General features: G+C 51.7%; 1 protein-coding gene across 4 annotated transcripts; it reads left to right on the top strand.

The window, feature by feature from the left end:
* The first annotated feature begins 5,394 nt into the window (after nucleotides 1-5,394).
* Nucleotides 5,395-13,367, top strand: CD19 (CD19 molecule). 4 transcript variants are annotated; one of them, XM_058440853.1, is made up of 15 exons: nucleotides 5,395-5,521; nucleotides 5,782-6,048; nucleotides 6,347-6,550; nucleotides 6,871-6,948; nucleotides 9,195-9,305; nucleotides 10,215-10,263; nucleotides 10,574-10,662; nucleotides 11,085-11,198; nucleotides 11,333-11,437; nucleotides 11,518-11,586; nucleotides 11,687-11,743; nucleotides 11,832-11,888; nucleotides 12,718-12,810; nucleotides 12,914-13,011; nucleotides 13,174-13,367. In XM_058440853.1, exons 1-14 carry the CDS (start codon nucleotides 5,434-5,436, stop codon nucleotides 13,003-13,005), a joined length of 1,473 nt encoding a protein of 490 aa, XP_058296836.1. In that variant the 5' UTR covers nucleotides 5,395-5,433; the 3' UTR covers nucleotides 13,006-13,011; nucleotides 13,174-13,367. The 4 variants fall into 4 exon arrangements, with proteins under 4 accessions (XP_058296836.1, XP_032011630.1, XP_058296835.1 ...); XM_032155739.2 differs by having other exon boundaries at nucleotides 6,670-6,948; XM_058440852.1 differs by lacking the exon at nucleotides 9,195-9,305 and having other exon boundaries at nucleotides 6,670-6,948.
* The last annotated feature ends 5,931 nt before the right edge of the window (nucleotides 13,368-19,298 follow it).

Here is a 19,298-nt window from a genome sequence, read left to right as displayed (position 1 = left end):
GGAGTCCCCGCGTAGTTAGTCGGAGTCTGAAACTTGCACGTCCCCACCCCCATTTTGTTACTCAGCCAGTCACCGCTTCCTGCTGGTTCCCTTTCCCCCTCCCAGCGCCCTCAAATCCCTCCTCTCCTCTCCGCCTGTGTCTAGATCAGGTTCTTTATCTGTGACCTCCACCCGGACGGTGAAAGGCAATTCAGATTTATGTCCAGAGCCTTGGTTCCCCTTCCCCCAAACCTTTTTTCCCTCTGTAAAGGACATGCCAGGAACCTGGAAGTCCTTGATTCTACGTTTGCTCCTGCAAGTCCCGTAAACTCTACTTCCAATGTGCTGACTATTCCAGAATGTGCCCCTTTTTCTCCATCTCTAGCGCTAACTCTCCGTCCCAGCTCCCATCACCTCTCCTGAACTTCCAGTGTCGACTCGGCCCTTTAATTAATTCTCCGTAAAGCAGCTGGAGTGATTTTTGTAAAACAGATAATGCAGTCTGAAAATGGCCAAAGGTAGAAGGCTTTTACACTGTTGGTGGGAATGTAAATTAGTTCAACCATTGTGTAGACAGTGTGGTGATTCCTCAAAGACCTAGAACCAGAAATACCATTTGACCCAGAAATCCTATTACTGGGTATATATCTAAAGGAATATAAATCATTCTATTACAAAGATACATGCACGAGTATGTTCATGGATGCACTATTCAAAATAGCAAAGACATGGACTCAACCCAAATGCCCATCAATGATAGACTGGATAAAGACAATGTGGTACATATACACCATGGAATACTATACAGCCATAAAAAGGAACGAGATCATGTCCTTTGCAGGGACATGGATGAAGCTAGACGCTAGGATAATAATCCTCAGCAAATTAATGCAGGAACAGAAAGCTAAACATGCATGTTCTCACTTATAAGTGGGAGCTGAACGATGAGAACACATGGACACAGGGAGGGGACCAACACACTTGGGGGCCTGTGGGGTGGGGGTTGGGAGGCGGGAGGGAGAGCATTAGCAAGAGTAGCTAATGCATCCTGGGCTTGATACCTAGGTGATGGGTTGATGGGTGCGGCAAACTACCACGGCAGACGTTTACCTGTGTAACAAACCTCCACATCCTGCACATGTACCCCAGAACTTGAAATAAAGAAAATGGACAAAGGATATGAACGGACATTTCACTGCTGTCACAGGTGGCAATATGTGCATGAAAAGATGTTAAACAGCCGGGCGCGGTGGCTCAAGCCTGTAATCCCAGCACTTTGGGAGGCCGAGGTGGGTGGATCACGAGGTCAGGAGATCGAGACCATCCTGGCTAACACGGTGAAACCCCGTCTCTACTAAAAATACAAAAAATTAGCTGGGCGTGTTGGCGGGCGCCTGTAGTCCCAGCTACTCGGGAGGCTGAGGCAGGAGAATGGCGTGAACCCGGGAGGCGGAGCTTGCAGTGAGCCGAGATCGCACCACTGCACTCCAGCCTGGGGGACAGAGCAAGACTCCGTCTCAAAAAAAAAAAAGAAAAAAGAAAAGATGTTAAACATCATTAGCTATTTATTCGGGAAATACAAATTAAAACCACAATCGCTTTCATCACTGCGCACTTCTTGGAATGGCTAAAATAAGAATGCTAACACCAAATGCTGGTGAGTATGTGGAGAAACTAGGTTTCTCATATTTTGTTGATGGGAATGTGAAATGGTATAGCCACTCTGCAAAAAGAGTATGGCAGTTTTGAACAAAACTAAACATGCACTTACTTTTTCACCAAGTATAAAACCAAGTGTTTTCCACCAAGCTTGGAGCCGAGGTCTCGGCTCAAATGTTACCTCCTCAGTGAGGCCTTCCCTGATCACCCTAACTAAAATAACCACCTCTGGCTGAGTGTGGTGGCTTACACCTGTAATGCTAGCACTTTAGGAGGCCGATGGCAGGAGGATCATTTGAGCCCAGGAGTTCGAGACCAGCCTGGACAACATAGTGAGACCTCATCTCTACAAAAAATTGAAAAATTAGCTGGGCATGGCCGGGCGCGGTGGCTCACGCCTGTAATCCCAGCACTTTGGGAGGCTGAGGCAAGAGGATCGCCTGGGCCTAGGAGTTCAAGACTAGCCTGGGCAATATAGTGAGAAAGGAGAATAAAAGGAGTTTTCTCGCCTCTACAAAAAAAGGGAGAGAGTTTTTTTCCTAACTTCTTTTCCTTTTTTTTTTTTGAAATGGAGTTTTGCTCTTGTCTCCCAGGCTGGAGTGCAATGGCGTGATCTTCGCTCACTGCAACCTCCGCCTTTCAAGTTCAAGCGATTCTCCTGCTTCAGCCTCCCAAGTAGCTGGAATTACAAGCATGCGCCACCACACCAAGCTAATTTTTGTATTTTTAGTAGAGACGGGGTTTCACCATGTTGGCCAGGCTGGCCTTGAACTCCTGACCTCAAATGATCCGCCCCTCTCAGCCTCTCAAAGTGCTGGGATTACATGAGCTACCTTGCCTGGCCCCTAACTTATTTTCTTTTCTTTATCCAGCAACTACCTGTTGAGTGTCTACTAGATGCCTGTGCACATCTAGGGATGGTAAAGATTTCTGTTCTCAAAGAAAGAACATTCTAGTACAGGAGGCAGATGAGAAGACTAGCAAATACACATGCATAATTTGAGATTGGGGCAAGTGCTGGGAATGAAATAGGGGCACACGATCAAAAAAGCATGTGAGTAAAGAGAATTTGAGGAGGTTTTCTTTTTTTTTCTTTTTTCTTTTCTCTTCTTTTTTTTTTTTTTTTTTTTTTGAGACAGAGTCTCACTCTATCTTACAGGCTGGAGTGCGATGGTGCAATCTCGGCTCACTGCAACCTCCGCCTCCCGAGTTCAAGCAATTCTTCTGCCTCAGCCTCCCGAGTAGCTGGGATTATAGGCATGAGTTAATTTTTTTGTATTTTTAGTAGATACTGGGTTTCACCATGTTGGCCAGGCTGGTCTCATTCTCCTGACCTCAAGTAATCCACCCACCTCAGCCTCCCAAAGTGCTGAGATTACAGGCATGAACCACTGTGCCCAGTCTTTTTTTGTATTTTTTCGTAGAGAGGGGGTTTCACCATGTTGCCCAGGCTAGACTTGAACTCCTGGGCTCAAGTGATCCTCCCACCTCAGGCTCCTGAGTAGCTGAGACTACAGGTATGCACCATCATGCCCAGATACATTTTTTTTTGTATTTTTAGTAAAGACGGATTTCTCCATTTTGCCCAGGCTAGTCTTGAACTCCTAGACTTAAGTGATCTGCCCACCTGGGCCTCCCAAAGTGCTAGGATTATAGGCGTGAGCCACCGCACCCAGCCAATACATATATATATATAGAGAGAGAGAGAGAGAGAGAGAGAGAGAAAGAAAGAGAGACAGGCTCTTGTTGCCCAGGCTGGAGTGCAATGGTGCCATCTCGGTTCACTGCAACCTCCATCCCCCTGATCCTCCTGCCTCAGCCTCCCAAGTAGCTGGGACCACAGGCATGTGCCACCACACCCAGCTAATTTTTTGTATTTTTGGTAGAGATGGGTTTTGCCATATTGCCCAGGCTGGTCTCCAACTCCTGAGCACAAGCAATCTGCCTGCCTTGGCCCCACAAAGTGCTGGGAGGTGAGAGTCACCTCGCCTGGCCTGAGATATATTTTTTAAATAATAATATATAGATTTTTGAAGCACCGGGGGCACAGGGAAGGCCTCTTTGAAGAAGTACCACTTGAACTGAGACCTGAGTGATGAAAAGAACCAATCCAGCAAAGAACCAGAGCCCCCAGCAAAGATCCAGGAAAAAGGGCTGCAAGTGCAAGGGCCCTGAGGCAGGGAAGCACTTGGCAAGGAGGAGAGTGGTGGAGGCGCGAGGTGGAAAATGTAGGTAGGTCAGCAACACTCGGCCTACTAGGCCTTGGGTTGGAGTTCTTATCTTAGGTAGATAAAAAGCAACTGACTTTTTTTGTTTTTTAAAAAATTTCTGTAGAGATGGGGTCTCGCTGTGTTGCACAGGCTGGTCTCAAATTCCTGTCCTCAAAGGATCCTCTCACCTCAGCCTCCTAAAGTGTTGGGATTACAGGCGTGAGCCTCTGTGCCTGGCTGTAACTGACATGTTTTAAGCAGGGGAATGACATGGTCTAGTGAAAGCTAGTCTGGGCAGCTGGGTAGCTAATGAGGGGATTAGAGAGATTTTGTTGAATGAAAGGCAGATTGAGTCCTGCTACTCGCCCCCTTCATTCCCTAGTGCCTCACTCTTCCGCATCCCAGCCCCCTCAACTGGCCAAAGGGAAGTGGGGGCCCTGCCACCTGTAGGGAGGGTCCCCTGGGGCTTGCCCACAGCAAACAGGAAGTCACAGCCTGGTGAGATGGGCCTGGGAATCAGCCACTGAGAAAGTGGGTCTCTTGGGTCCCTGAACTCTTTTTCTGAGTCCCTGCAGCAGTGAAAAAGACACAGAGGAACATAGAGAGTGAGAGAGAGAGAGAGAAAGAGAGAGACAGAGAGGAGAGGCATGGGGCAGAATAAGAACAGATTTAGGAGTTAGAACTCCTGGGTTCTTTTAAAACAATTTTTCTTTTAGAGACAGGGTCTTGTTGTGTTGCCCGGGCTGGAGCACAGTGGCTATTCCCAGGCATAATCATGGTGCACTGCAGCCTTGAACTCCTGGGCTCAAGCGATCCTTCTACCTCAGCCTCCCAAGGACCTGGGACCATAGGCGTGTACCACTGTGCCTGGTTTTTGCCTAGTTTTGAACTGAGGCAGTATGACTTGAGCTCTTAGCCATTAATTAATGCTGTATCTCATTAACTAAGGGCTTACTATGTGCTGGACACTGGGCTAATAGTGCCGAACATATTGTCATTTTTAATCTTCACAAACAAACAATATTTGTATAGGACTGTTTTCTTTTTTTTTTTTTTGAAACAGAGTCTCACTCTGCTGCCCAGGCTGGAGTGCAGTGGTGTGATCTCGGCTCACTGCAACCTCCGCCTCCTGGGTTCAAGTGATTCTCCTGCCTCAGCCTCCCAAGTAGCTGGGATTACAGGTGCACGCCACCATGCCCGGCTAATTTTTTTTTTTTTTTTTGAGACGGAGTCTATGTGTTCAGCACTGTTCTAGGGCACTTGCAATTAGTGGTGAACAACACGGTCTCTACTCCAAAGGGCTCACATTCTTGTGCAGAAAACAGAAATGAACAAATAAACACACAAGATCATTTCCCATGGTGGTGAGAGCTGGGATGAAAATAAAACAGCGTGGCAGGGAGGAGGCAAGTGTTGTGAGTCTGGAGGGTTCCTGGAGAATGGGGCCTGAGGCGTGACCACCTCCTTCCTCTCTGGAGGGACTGGCTGCCGCCCCCGTAGACACCCATGGTTGAGTGCCCTCCAGGCCCCTGCCTGCCCCAGCATCCCCTGCGCGAAGCTGGGTGCCCCGGAGAGTCTGACCACCATGCCATCTCCTTGCCTCCTCTTCTTCCTCCTCTTCCTCACCCCCATGGAAGTCAGGCCCCAGGAACCTCTAGTGGTGAAGGTGGAAGGTATGTCCAAAGGGCAGAAAGGGAAGGGATTGAGGCTGGAAACTTGAGTTGTGGCTGGGTGTCCTTGGCTGAGTAACTTACCCTCTCTGAGCCTCCATTTTCTTATTTGTAAAATTCAGGGAGGGGTTGGAAGGACTCTGCCGGCTCCTCCACTCCCAGCTTTTGGAGTCCTCTGCTCTATAACCCGGTGTGAAGAGTGAGGGGGGCTTGGAGGTGCCCCCCACCCCCATGCCCACACCTCTCTCCCTCTCTCTCCACAGAGGGAGATAATGCTGTGCTGCAGTGCCTCAAGAGGACCTCAGATGGCCCCACTCAGCAGCTGACCTGGTGTCGGGAGTCCCCGCTTAAACCCTTCTTAAATCTCAGCCTGGGGCTGCCAGGCCTGGGAATCCACATGAGGCCCCTGGCCATCTGGCTTTTCATCTTCAACGTCTCTCACCAGATGGGAGGCTTCTACCTGTGCCAGCCAGGGCCCCCCTCTGAGAAGGCCTGGCAGCCTGGCTGGACAGTCAATGTGGAGGGCAGCGGTGAGGGCCGGGCTGGGGCAGGGGCAGGAGGAGAGAAGGGAGGCCACCATGGACAGAAGAGGTCCACGGCCGCAATGGAGCTGGAGAGAGGGGCTGGAGGGATTGAGGGCAAAACTCGGAGCTAGGTGGGCAGACCCCTGGGGCTTTGTGGCTTCAGCATGAGCTGCTTCCTGTCCCTCTACCTCTCACTGTCTTCTCTCTCTCTGCGGGTCTTTGTCTCTATTTATCTCTGTCTTTGAGTCTCTATCTCTCTCCCTCTCCTGGGTGTCTCTGCATTTGGTTCTGGGTCTCTTCCCAGGGGAGCTGTTCCGCTGGAATGTTTCGGACCTAGGTGGCCTGGGCTGTGGCCTGAAGAACAGGTCCTCAGAGGGCCCCAGCTCCCCTTCCGGGAAGCTCATGAACCCCCAGCTGTATGTGTGGGCCAAAGACCGTCCTAAGGTCTGGGAGGGAGAGCCTCCGTGTGGCCCACCGAGGGACAGCCTGAACCAGAGCCTCAGCCAGGGTAAGGTGATGATTGGGGAGATCCCGGGAAGCGGGGGTCCAGAGATGGAGGGGAGGGGAAACTGAAGAGGTGAAACCCTGAGGATCAGGCTTTCCTCGTCTTATCTCTCCCTGTCCCAGACCTCACCATGGCCCCTGGCTCCACACTCTGGCTGTCCTGTGGGGTACCCCCTGACTCTGTGTCCAGGGGCCCCCTCTCTTGGACCCATGTGCACCCCAAGTGGCCTAAGTCCTCATTGCTGAGCCTAGAGCTGAAGGATGATCACCCTGCCAGAGATATGTGGGTAATGGAGACGGATCTGTTGTTGCCCCGGGCCACAGCTCAAGACGCTGGAAAGTATTATTGTCACCGTGGCAACCTGACCATGTCATTCCACCTGGAGATCACTGCTCGGCCAGGTAGAGTTTCTCTCAACTGGGAGGCATCTGTGTGGGGGTACTGGGAAGAAGTGGCAGCCAGTCAATCTTAGATTCCCCCAACCTGAGGGCTACTTCCAGCCTCACCCCAAACCCCAACTTCCACACAAAACATTGACTCCAAGTCTTCCTTTTTTTTTGACGGAGTCTCACTCTGTCGCCTAGGCTGGAGTGCAGTGGTGCCATCTCGTCTTGGCTCACTGCAACCTCCGCCTCCTAGGTTCAAGCGATTCTCCTGCCTCAGCCTCCTGAGTAGCTGGGATTACAGGTGCCCACCACCACACCTGGCTAATTTTTTTTTTTTTTGGAGACGGAGTCTTGCACTGTCACCTGGGCTGGAGTGCAGTGGCGAGATCTCAGCTCACTGCAACCTCCGTCTTCTAGGTTCAAGTGATTCTCCTGCCTCAGCCTCCTGAGTAGCTGGGATTACAGGCACCCGCCACCACGCCTGGCTAATTTTTTTGTATTTTTAGTAGAGATGGGGTTTCATTATGTTGGCCAGGCTGGTCTGAAACTCCTGACTTCATGATCCACCCGCCTCGGCCTCCCAAAGTGCTGAGATTACAGGCATGAGCCACAGGGCCGGGCCAGGCCTAATTTTTGTATTTTTAGTAGAGATGGGGTTTCTCCATGTTGGACCAGGCTGGTCTTGAACTCCTGACTTCGGGTGATCTGCCTGCCTTGGCCTCCCAAAGTACTGGAATTACAGGCGTGAGCCACCGCACCTGGCCTAAACTTCAAGTCTTTCTTCCCTCGCTTCCAAGACACTACTTTTCTGGGTCTTCACCTACCATTGCTTGCGCCTGCCCACCAGCTTGGGTGGAGTCTTCCTTCCTCCCCAAATCCTCACTCTTGGAGCCCTGGGCCCTCTTCTCATCCCTGTCTGCACACTTTCCCATTTGACCTTGATTCCCAGTGGCTTCTTGGGTCACCATGCCTTGGTGACTCTATTCTAGGCTCCATACTCAGCCATCTCCTGTGCCATTTGATATCCCATGGACACCTCAGGCTCAACAGATACAAAATCAAACTCAATGTCTTCCCGAAGTTTAGTCTTCTGGGTGGCCCAGTGTAAGCAGAGGGCACCACCACCTGCTCCTTCGCCCAGGCTAAGAACCTGGGCATCCTTCCTTTTCCTCACCCCGTCCAACAAACTGGTCACAGTGTTCTGCCAATTCTCTCTCCTTCATGCAATCCTATCATGCTATCCTAACTGCAATTCACAAACCCAACCCCAACTTTCACTCCAAACTTGATCCAAGCAATGTGCTGGATCCCAACTGTAACCTTGCAAACTCAACTCTGCCCTTCACTTTGACCGTGACTATCCTTAATTGCAGCAGGAAACTGATCATTATGCTCCCCTCAATCCACACATTGCCTCTGAGTACAGCCATGGTTTGTCCATGATTTGCTCAAAAGACACTGCCCCATGTCCTGTGCCAGGCTCTGTGACAATCCCTGACCTCCTGGGACATGGCTCCTTAGAGAGAGGAGAGCCTTTCTCACAGCTTGGGACTTTGAGTCTGTGTCTTTTTTTTTTTCTTTTTTTTTGAGATGGAGTCTCGCTCTGTCACCCAGGCTGGAGTGCAGTGGCACAATCTCGGCTCACTGCAAACTCCGCCTCCTGGGTTCACGCCATTCTCCTGCCTCAGCCTCTCCGAGTAGCTGGGACTACAGGCGCCCGCCACCACGCCCGGCTAATTTTTTTGTATTTTTAGTAGAGACGGGGTTTCACCGTGATCTCGATCTCCTGACCTCGTGATCCGCCCGCCTCAGCCTCCCAAAGTGCTGGGATTACAAGCGTGAGCCACCGCGCCCGGCCTTTTTTTTTTTTCTTGAGACAGAGTTTTGCTGTGGTTGCCCAGGCTGGAGTGCAGTGATCTCGGCTTACTGCAACCTCCGTCTTCCGGGTTCAAGCGATTCTCCTGCCTCAGCCTCCCAAGTAGCTGGGATTACAGGCGCCCACCACCATGCCCAGCTAATTTTTTTGAATTTTTAGTAGAGATGGGGTTTCACCATGTTGGCCAGGCTGGTCTCGAACTCCTGACCTCAGGTGATCCACCCGCCTTTGCCTCCCAAAGTGCTGGGATTACAGGCGTGAACCACCACGCCCGGCCGAGTCTGTGTCTTGCCTCCGTGCCCCAGACTTGCGGTTCCTTGAGATCTCGGGATTGGGACGTAAGATGCCAGCCTGGGGTCCTCATCTCATAGCCCCTTCCCCCTAGTACTATGGCACTGGCTGCTGAGGACTGGTGGCTGGAAGGTCTCAGCTGTGACTTTGGCTTATCTGATCTTCTGCTTGTGTTCCCTTGTGGGCATTCTTCATCTTCAAAGAGGTGAGTCATGTCCCCAGTGGGTCTGTCCAAACCCTACTCCCTCTTCCCCAGGATAAGCTGGCTCTGGCCAGTCTGACAACCATCTTTCTTTCCTCCCATCCCTCCCTTCAAGACCCCAGAATCCTGTTCTCCCCAGTCTTCCTCTAGCCTCCCTCAAACTTCCCAAGCCTCTTGCAATTTTTTTTTTTTTTTTGAGACAGGGTCTCATTCTGTCACCCCACCTGGAGTGCAGTGGCACAATCTGAGCTCACTGTAACCTCTGCCTTCCAGGCTCAAGTGATCCTTGTGCCTCAGCCTCCCGAGTAGCTGAGACTACAAGTGTGTGCCACCACACCCGGCCAATTTTTTTATATTTTTAGTACAGACAGAGTTTTGCATGTTGCCCACGCTGGTCTCGAACTCCTGAGCTCAGGCAATTTGCCAGCCTTGGCCTCCCAAAGTACTGGGATTACAGGCGTGAGCCACCGTGCCTGGCTCCCTCAAAAAAAAAATTTTTTTTTTTTTGAGATGGAGTTTTTGTTCTCTTGCCCATGTTGGAGTGCAATGGCACGATCTCGGCTCACTGCAACCTCCGCCTCCGGGGTTCAAGCGATTCTCCTGCCTCAGCCTCCCTATAAGCTAGGATTACAGGCGCCCACCACCACATCCGGCTAATTTTTATATTTTTAGTGGAGACGAGGTTTCACCATGTTGGCCAGGCTGGCCTCGAACTCTTGACCTCAAATGATCCGCCCGCCTCGGCCTCCCAAAGTGCTGGGATTACAGGCACGAGCCACCGCGCCCGTCCGCCTTGCAATTTGAACTCCTGTCTCCTCCGTTGAACCAAGTGACCTCCCCAGCACCTCGCCCCACAAATCCTCACCCTGCCAAGCAGCCCCTCCTCTGATCACTCCCTTTAACTCCCACCAGCCCTGGTCCTGAGGAGGAAAAGAAAGCGAATGACTGACCCCACCAGGAGGTAATGCAACCAGTGCACCCCGCGGTAACACCCTCCACCTTCACTTTATGCCTTGCACTTACTGTTTCCTCTGCCCAGGGGTTCTTTGCTCCGTCTCTACTGTTTCAAATACTGCCCAACCTCAAAGCCCAGCTCCAAAGCTACCTCCTCTGTGAAGACCTCCTTGGAAATGACCATCTCAGACTCCTCTATTGGCTGTCCCAGCACAAGTGATCACGTTTAACCTGTGAAGGCCTGGACAGAATCTTGAGTGGGTCCGCCATTCCCTTCCAAGTCGGCCCTCACCGTGCACTTCCTCTTCTCCCGCCAGGTTCTTCAAAGTGACGCCTCCCCCAGGAAGCGGGCCCCAGAACCAGTACGGGAACGTGCTATCTCTCCCCACACCCACCTCAGGCCTCGGTAAGAGGCACCGCCCCTCCAGCCCATAGCTCCGCCCCAGACCCGGGGCTCCACCCCCACTGTCCTCATCCCTCCAATCCGCTGTGCGCCAAGCCTTCTGGAGCTCGGAACTCCGCCCCCGGGGCGGGGAGTCCCGCCCAGCTATGAGCCCCGCCTCTAGAGCCAGGCCCCGCCTCCAAGGCTCAAAGCCACGCCCCCAGGACCCAGAGCCTGAAGTCGTGATCAAGAGCAGAACCTCGCCCCAGAACTGAAGGCCTCGGCCCTAGATTTGGATCCCGCCCCAGGGTTCAAGGCCGGGTTCCTAGACCCAGAGTCCATTCGCAGAGCCCAAAACATCCTCTTCTCGTGCCCCGCCGCGCGGACCCTTAGCCTTGACCGCCCCAATCTCTTCTGACCCCGTCTTACAACGCCCCTCTCGCCAGGACGCGCCCAGCGTTGGGCCGCAGGCCTGGGGGGCACCGCCGCGTCTTATGGAAACCCGAGCAGCGACCTCCAGGCGGATGGAGCCGTGGGGTCCCGGAGCCCGCCGGGAGTCGGTGAATGACTGGGAGAGGGAAGGGTCGTTCCCCACATGGAGGGGGTTGCAGCGGTCTGTGGCCCGAATAGTGGACTGGGGCCTGGAGGAGAGGGGGCATGACTCGGTTCCCCATCCCCATCCCCAAACCCCCAGGCCCAGAAGAAGAGGAAGGGGAGGGCTATGAGGAGCCTGACAGTGAGGAGGGCTCCGAGTTCTATGAGAATGACTCCAACCGTGGGCAGGAACAGCTCTCCCAGGGTAAGGCTGCCCTCCCCCTGGCCCCCCACCTCTCTGCGGTGGCCTGTGGACTCCCATGGACACCCCTCCTTCTCCACCAGATGGCAGTGGCTACGAGAACCCTGAGGACGAGCCCCTGGGTCCTGAGGACGAAGACTCCTTCTCCAGCGGTAACTTGGGGCCTTTGTGGGACCTCAGAGACTTAGGTGTAATTGCAGCACTGTGACACCCCTAGAAGGGGTCCCTGGAGTTCTCTCTCTTCTGCCACAGCTGAGTCTTACGAGAACGAGGATGAAGAGCTGACCCAGCCGGTTGCCAGGACAATGGGTGTGTGTGAGGTTGGCAACAGTCCAGGGGGGAGGTGGAGCACACCTGGAGGCCAGGAGGAATGGTAACCTCCCTTTTCCCTTTCCAGACTTCCTGAGTCCTCATGGGTCAGCCTGGGACCCCAGCCAGGAAGCAACCTCCCTGGGTGAGAGATGCTTTAGATCAGACTGCCTTGCCCAGCTTGGGTGACCTGGCCTCAGCTGTGACACCAGATCCAACTTTGACCTGACCCTGACCCCAAACCTGAACCCAATCCTGTGACTCCTCTCACCTCAACACTGAGCCCCATCCCCCATCCTGACCCCCAATATTTACCCCCTCCCTAACTGAATATCAACACCGATCCCAATGCAGTATCAGCCTGGACTTGACCTCCACCTCACCTCAGCCCCAGTGGAGACCTCAACTTGGACCCCAGCTTACTCTGCAGCTTCTTCATGACTCTCACTCCCTCCAGTTTTTTCTTTTTCTTTCTTTTTTTTTTTTTCTTGAGACGGAGTCTCGCTCTGTCGCCCAGGCTGGAGTGCAGTTGCCGCCTCTGCCTCCTAGGTTCAAGCGATTCTTATGCCTCAGCCTCCTGAGTAGCTGGGATTATAGATGTTTGCCACCACACCTGGCTAATTTTTGTATTTTTAGTAGAGACAGGTTTTCGCCATGTTGGCCAGACTTGTCTCAAACTCCTGGCCTGTAGTGATCTGCCCCCCTCGGCCTCCCAAAGTGCTGGAATTACAGGCATGAGCCACCACGCCCGGCCCAGTTCTGTTCTTGACCTCTTCCCTAGCCATAAGCTAACCCATATCTAACCCTGACCTTACAGCTAACTGGGGCCCCAAACCCAATGCTGACTGAATCACCCCTTCCCAGCACAGCAGGGGTGATGCCCCTCACCTTCCTCTGCCCCTCAGTCTTCCTCCTTACCGTAGGCTGTACTTCCTGTGCCCTAGCCTCCAATTCTCCATCCCCCGCCCAAGCAGGGTCCCAGTCCTATGAGGATATGAGAGGAATCCTGTATGCAGCCCCCCAGCTCCGCTCCATTCGGGGCCAGCCTGGACCCAATCATGAGGAAGGTGGGTGCTTCTGCCGCTGTCCCCTGCTTTCCCCTGGGCTGACTTTGCCTTCCAGCCTACTTCCAGTGCCACCTGTGTTCTCCTCCTCCCTGGTCCTATCCAGATGCAGACTCTTATGAGAACATGGATAATCCCGATGGGCCAGACCCAGCCTGGGGAGGAGGGGGCCGTATAGGCACCTGGAGCACCAGGTGATCCCAGGTGAGCTGGGACTGCCCCTAGGGAAAGGGGGGAGGGAGGGAGATAGGCACGGATGGCAGTGGCTGCTGGCTCTCAGGGAGGGAGAGGGAACAGGGTTCCTAGGGCCTGGTGGGCAGGGGGAGGGCTGCCGGACCCCTCCCCATCACCGTTTCTTCTGCATAGCCTGGATCTCCTCAAGTCCCCAAGATCCACGCCTGACTCTGAAATCTGAAGACCTCGAGCATATGATGCCAACCTCTGGAGCAATGTTGCTTAGGATGTGTGCATGTGTGTATATGTGTGTGTGTTTGTATACATGCCAGTGATACTTCCAGTCCCTTTTGTATTCCTTAAATAAACTCAATGAGCTCTTCCAATCCTATGAAGTAGTGCCATTGTGTGGGAAGGGAAAGAAAGGCGTCTTGAATCCAATGGAAGAGGGAGGGCTGCCTTCTGCATACAAAGGGCCTTTTCCCCATGCGGTGGCCCACACTTGTAATCCCAGCACTTTAGGAGGCCAAGCAGGTGGATCATTTGAGGTCAGGAGTTCGAGACCAGCCTGGGCAACCTGGTGAAACCCCATCTCTACTAAAAATACAAAAATTAGCCGGGTGTGGTAGCGAGCCTGTAGTCCCAGCTACTCGGGAGGTTGAGGTTGGAGAATCACTTGAACCTGGGAGGCAGAGGTTGCAGTGAGCGGAGATGGTGCCATTACACTTCAGCCTGGGCGACAGAGCAAGACTCCGTCTCAACAAAAAATAAAGATAAAAATAAAACAAAGGGCCTTTCCCCTTCCATGGCCTAGCCTTCACCTACTGCCCTCTTTTGCCCAGTACCCACGGATCCCTCACGATCAGCCCCCTCCCACCATCCAGCTACCCAATTATCATTAATTCAGCAGTTGCGTGCTGGGTGCCAGTGGAGAAAAAACAGCCCAGGAATTAGCAGTCTAGTTAGAAGACGCTATTCATTGTCATTGAGTACTTATTTATTGAGCATCTACTATACTCTTTTTTTTTTGTTTTTGAGACAGGCTCTCACTTTGTTGCACAGGCTGGAGTGCAGTGGTGCAATCATGGCTCACGGCAGCCTCGACCTCCCAGGCTCAAGAGTTTCTCCCACCTCAGCCTCCCGAGTAGCTGGGATTACAGGTGCCCGCCACCATGCCCAGCTAATTTTTTGTATTTTTAGTAGAGATGGGGTTTCACTATGTTGGCCAGGCTGGTCTTGAACGCCTGACCTCATGATCCACCCGCCTCGGCCTCCCAAAGTGCTGGGATTACAGGCGTAAGCCACCGCACCCGGCCACAGCTCATTTTTTACTTTTTGTAGAGATGAGGTCTTGCCATGCTGCCCAGGCTGGTCTTGAATGCCTGGGCTCCAGTGATCCTACTAACCTTGGCCTCCCAAAGTGCTGAGATTACAGACGCCCACTACCACACCCGGCTAATTTTGTATTTTTAGTAGAGACGGGGTTTCCCCGTGCTGGCCAGGCTGGTCTCAAACTCCTGACCTCAGGTGATCCACCTGCCTCAGCCTCCCAAAGTTCTGGGATTACAGGCGTGAGCCACAGTGCCCGACCTTACTATGTTCTAAGCACTAATATCAATGAGCAAATTTTATCCTTACAATAACTTCACAAAGATAGTAAACACTTATTATGTGCCAGGATTGTATTCAAATATTTTATGTATATTTTATGGACATGTTATGTATGTTTGTGTATATTCATTCATTTTATCGTTACGACCCTACGAGGTAGGTATACTATTAATATTATTTTCACCATTTCTTTTCTTTCTTTCTTTTTTTTTTTGAGACAGGGTCTCACTCTGTCACCCAAGCTGGAGTGGGTGGTGCCATCTTGGCTCACTGCAACCTCTGCCTCCTGGGTTCAAGCGATTCTCCTGCCTCAGCCTCCCAAGTAGCTGGGATTACAGGCCTGTGCCACCACACCTGGCTGATTTTTGTATTTTTAGTAGAGATGGAGTTTCTCCATGTTGGCCAGGCTGGTCTCTATCTCCTGGCCCCCAGTTAACAGCCTTCTACCTCGGCCTCCCACCCTGTTTTTGTTGTAGAAATTTCTTCCTTATATCTGAGCATGTAAAACTTACTTCATCTTTTTTTTTTTTTTTTTTTTTTTGAGACGGAGTCTCGCTCTGTCACCCAGGCTGGAGTGCAGTGGCACCGTCTCGGCTCACTGCAACCTCTCTCTTCCCTGTTCAAGCAATTCTCCTGCCTCTGCCTCCTGAGTAGCTGGGATTATAGGCACGTGCAACCACACTCGGCTAATTTTTGTATATTTAGTAGAGACGGGGTTTCACCATGTTGGCCAGGCTGGTGTCGAACTCCTGACCTCAGGTGATCCGCCCACCTCAGCCTCCCAAAGTATTGGGATTACAGGCGTGAGCCACTGCGCCTGGCCTTTTTTTTTTTTTTTTTTTTGACATCGAGTCTTGTTCTGTCACCCAGACTGGAGTGCAGTGGCTCGATCATAGCTCACTGCAACTCCTGGTCTCAAGTGATCTGCCTGCCTTGGCCTCCCAGGGTGCTGGGATTACAGGCACCCAGCCCCTAAAACTTCTTTCATCTGTATTAACATTACTACGATGTGCCAGGCATTGTACCATTCTCCAGGTGGCAACTTATTTTATCTTTACCACTGTCCTACGAGGAAAATACACTAAAAATTATTATTATTTTACAGCTCAGGAGATTGGGGCACAGATAAATTAAATACTTCAATTGCTAACTGACTTTAGGCAACTTAACCTGACCCTCCATTGCCTCAGCTATAAAATCCCATTAAGGCGGAGGCATGCTGTAGTTACTATTACCTTTACATGGCATGTAAAAGAAGTCAAAGAAACCTTCCATGGAGGCAGGGCATGGTGGCTTATGTCTGTAATCCCAGCCGTTTTGGAGGCCAAGGCGGGTGGGATCAACTGAGGTCAGGAGTTTGAGACCAGCCTGGCCAACATGGTGAAACCTCCTCTCTATTAAAAATACAAAAATGAGCCGGGCGTGGTGGCGGGCGCCTGTAATTACAGCTCCTCGGAAGGCTGAGGCAGGAGAATTGTTTGAATCCGGGAGGCAGAGGTTGCAGTGAGCCGAGATGGCACCACTGCACTCCAGCCTGGGGGGCAGAGCGAGACTCCGTCTCAAAACAAAAACAACAGCAAAAACCTTCCGTGGTGACCCCATGAGCCATGAGAATGGAAGTCCCCATGGAAGGTTTCTTTGATTTCACAGAAGGTGTCTTTGACTTCTTTGTGTTTCTCCTGCCTGTGACAGCCTCATGGGTTCCTGGGGCCCCACTAACAACCCCTGGGGCTGGCTTGCTTTGGCTCCTGTCAGAGTCTTACAGGCTGCACAAGATTCTGACCATTTTATTTATGAGTTCCTCAGAACAGGTTTCTGCACCGGAGGTTTGGGCTAACTCCAAGCCTATACTTTGGTCAGCCTTGGGGTTCTGAGTGCCTGGATGGCTTTTTCTATCCACTCTCAGGTGGCTCGCTTCTACATTGTGTGCCAGGGCCTGGGGATGGATTTTTTTTTTTTTTTTTTTTGAGGCGAAGTCTTGCTCTGTTGCCCAGGCTGTAGTGCAGTGGTGCGATCTCGGCTCACTGCAATCTCCGCCTCCTGGGTTCAAGCGATTCTCCTGCCTCAGCCTCCTGAGTAGCTGGGATTACAGGCAGGTGCCACTATACCGGCTAATTTTTGTATTTTTAGTAGAGATGGGGTTTCTCCATGTTGGTCAGGCTGGTCTCGAACTCTTGGCCTCAAGTGATCCACCCGCCTCAGCCTCCCAAAGCCCAAAGTGCTGGGATTATAGCCCAGGCTGGAGTGTAATGGTGTGATCTTGGCTCACTGCAACTTCTGCCTCCTGGGTTAAAGCGATTCTCCTGCCTCGGCCTCCCGAGTAGCTTGGATTACAGGTGCCTGCCACCATGCCCAGCTAATTTTTTATATTTTTAGTAGAGACGGTTGGCGGGGGAGGTGTTTCACTATGTTGGCCAGGCTGGTCTTGAACTCCTGACCTCCTGATCTACCCGCCTTGGCCTCCCAAAGTGCTGGGATGACAGGCGTGAGCCACCTTGCCCAGCCCCCATGTGGGTGTTAAAATGCCAATTGTAGGAGATTCCTGCATTCCCATAGGCTGCTTGACTTCACCGTCCCCACTGCCCCCACCACTGTGGCTTTGATTTTCCTCCTTATTCTGGAACCAAGAAGATTCTGTCTTCCTTTTGAGCTTAGCTACCTATTAAAAAAAGAAAAGAAAAAAGCTGCACTCCTCATTATATTTTGCTTAGTGTATGCATGCATTTGGAATACAAACCTCTAGTACTTCTTTATGCTTGCATCTTGAACACAAGTCTCTGAGATTCCAAAAAAAAATCCAGATCATCTAGTGCAGCATTTATCTGCTCCCCACCAGCTGTTCGCATTGCCATAATCCCCTACCTTAAGCTTCAGCTAAAATAAGCTCTCACATGGCTGTAATCCTTGCCGTTCCCTATTACCTTTCTCTCAGCCTGCTTCATTCATCTTGGTGTCCTGCCTGTCTGAAGCACCTGAGCCTGTGACTCCTGGTGAAAATATCCTGCTGGCCAGGCTTGGTAGCTCACACCTGTGATTCCAGCCCTTTGGGAGGCTGAGGCGGGTGGATCATGAGGTCAGGAGTTCGAGATCAGCCTGGCCAACATGGTGAAACCCCATCTCTACTAAAAATACAAAAATTAGCCAGGCATGGTGGCTTGTGCCTGTAGTCCCAGCTACTTGGGAGGCTGAGGCATGAGAATTGCTCGAACCCAGGAGGCGGAAGTTGCAGTGAGCCGAGGTCGCGCCATTGCACTCTAGCTTGGGTGACAGAACAAGACTCTGTCTCAAAAAATAGAAAACAAAAAGAACACATCCTGTCTTGCTGGGATCGGATCCATGTCCAAGTCATCTCTGTGCCCCTGCTCCCCAGCTGGGGTATGAGAAGGGTCAGGGAATGAGTGGGGAAGGAGGAGGAGGAGTGAATGAAGGGCTGTGGGAAGTGCTGTGATGGGTGCTTTATGCATTCGGGGTGCAGAGGAAGGAGACACCCTTGTGGGCTCTGCCACTTTGGGGAGTCTCCCAGGAAGTTGAGGTTGGAACAGAGGTGTGCTGCCTCCCACCAAGTGCCCTGGAATCAGACTAGCTGTTTTTTTTTTTTATGGAGTCTGGCTCTGTCACCCAGGTTGGAGTGCAGTGGTGCAATCTTGGCTCACTGCAACCTCCACTTCCCAGGTTCAAGCAATTCTCCTGCCTCAGCCTCCTGAGTAGCTGGGACTACAGGCACGCACCACCATGCCCAGCTAGATTTTTTTTGTTTGTTTGTATTTTTAGTAGAGACGGGGTTTCATCATGTTGGCCAGGCTCGTCTTGAATGCCTGACCTCAGATGATTTGCCTGCCTCAGCCTCCCAAAGTGGTGGGTTTACAGGCATGAGCCACTGTGCCTGGCCCAGACTAGCTGGGTTTATGTGAATCCTGGCTCCACCCCTTTCCAGCTACATGACTTAAGCTCTCTGAACTGCAGTTTCCTGGTGTGTAAAATAGACCATGAAATAGTAATTCAGAAAATGAGGACATTATCAATGAGTCTTAAATGACATGTAAAACATACAACAGTGGCTTAGCAAGGACTCAGACATGAGCTCTTATTATTTGACATCTTTTTTTTTTTTTTTTTTTTTTGAGACAGAGTCTCACTAGGCTAGGCTAGGCCAAGTTAGAGGGTAATGGCACAATCATAGCCCACCGTAACTTTGAACTCCTGGATTCAAGTAATTCTCCCTCCTCAGCCTCCCTAGTAGCTGGGACTATAGGCATGCACCACCACACCCGGCTGGCTAACTTCTGTATTTTTTGGTAGAGAAGGGGTTTTGCCATGTTGCCCAGGCTGGTCTCGAGCTCCTGGCCTCAAGTGATCCTCCCACCTTGGCCTCCCAAAGGGCTAGGATTACAGTCGTGAGCCACTGCACCTGGCCAAAATATATATATATTTTAAGAGATGAGGTCTCGGCTGGGCACGGTGGCTCACACCTGTAATCTCAGAACTTTTGGAGGCTGAAGGAGGTGGATCACGAGGTCAAGAGATCGAGACCATCCTGGCCAACATGGTGAAACCCCGCTTCTACTAAAAATACAAAAATTGGCTGGGCTTGGTGGCACACGCCTGTAGTCCCAGCTACTTGAGAGGCTGAGGCAGGAGAATCGCTTGAACCCAGGAGGCAGAGGTTGCAGTGAGCCGAGATCGCGCCACTGCACTCCAGCCTGGCA

The sequence above is a fragment of the Hylobates moloch genome, unplaced genomic scaffold, assembly GCF_009828535.3.
Source record: "Hylobates moloch isolate HMO894 unplaced genomic scaffold, HMol_V3 SCAFFOLD_6, whole genome shotgun sequence".
NCBI lineage: Eukaryota > Metazoa > Chordata > Mammalia > Primates > Hylobatidae > Hylobates > Hylobates moloch.
This window is presented reverse-complemented; position numbering and strand designations above follow the sequence as displayed.

Coding starts and splice junctions, on each gene's coding strand:
- CD19 (XM_032155739.2), top strand. CDS start 5,434: ATGCCATCTCCTTGCCTCCTCTTCTTCCTCCTCTTCCTCACCCCCATG. Junction 6,049..6,346: donor AGTCAATGTGGAGGGCAGCG/GTGAGGGCCGGG, acceptor GTCTCTTCCCAG/GGGAGCTGTTCCGCTGGAAT. Junction 11,199..11,332: donor CCGGAGCCCGCCGGGAGTCG/GTGAATGACTGG, acceptor CCAAACCCCCAG/GCCCAGAAGAAGAGGAAGGG.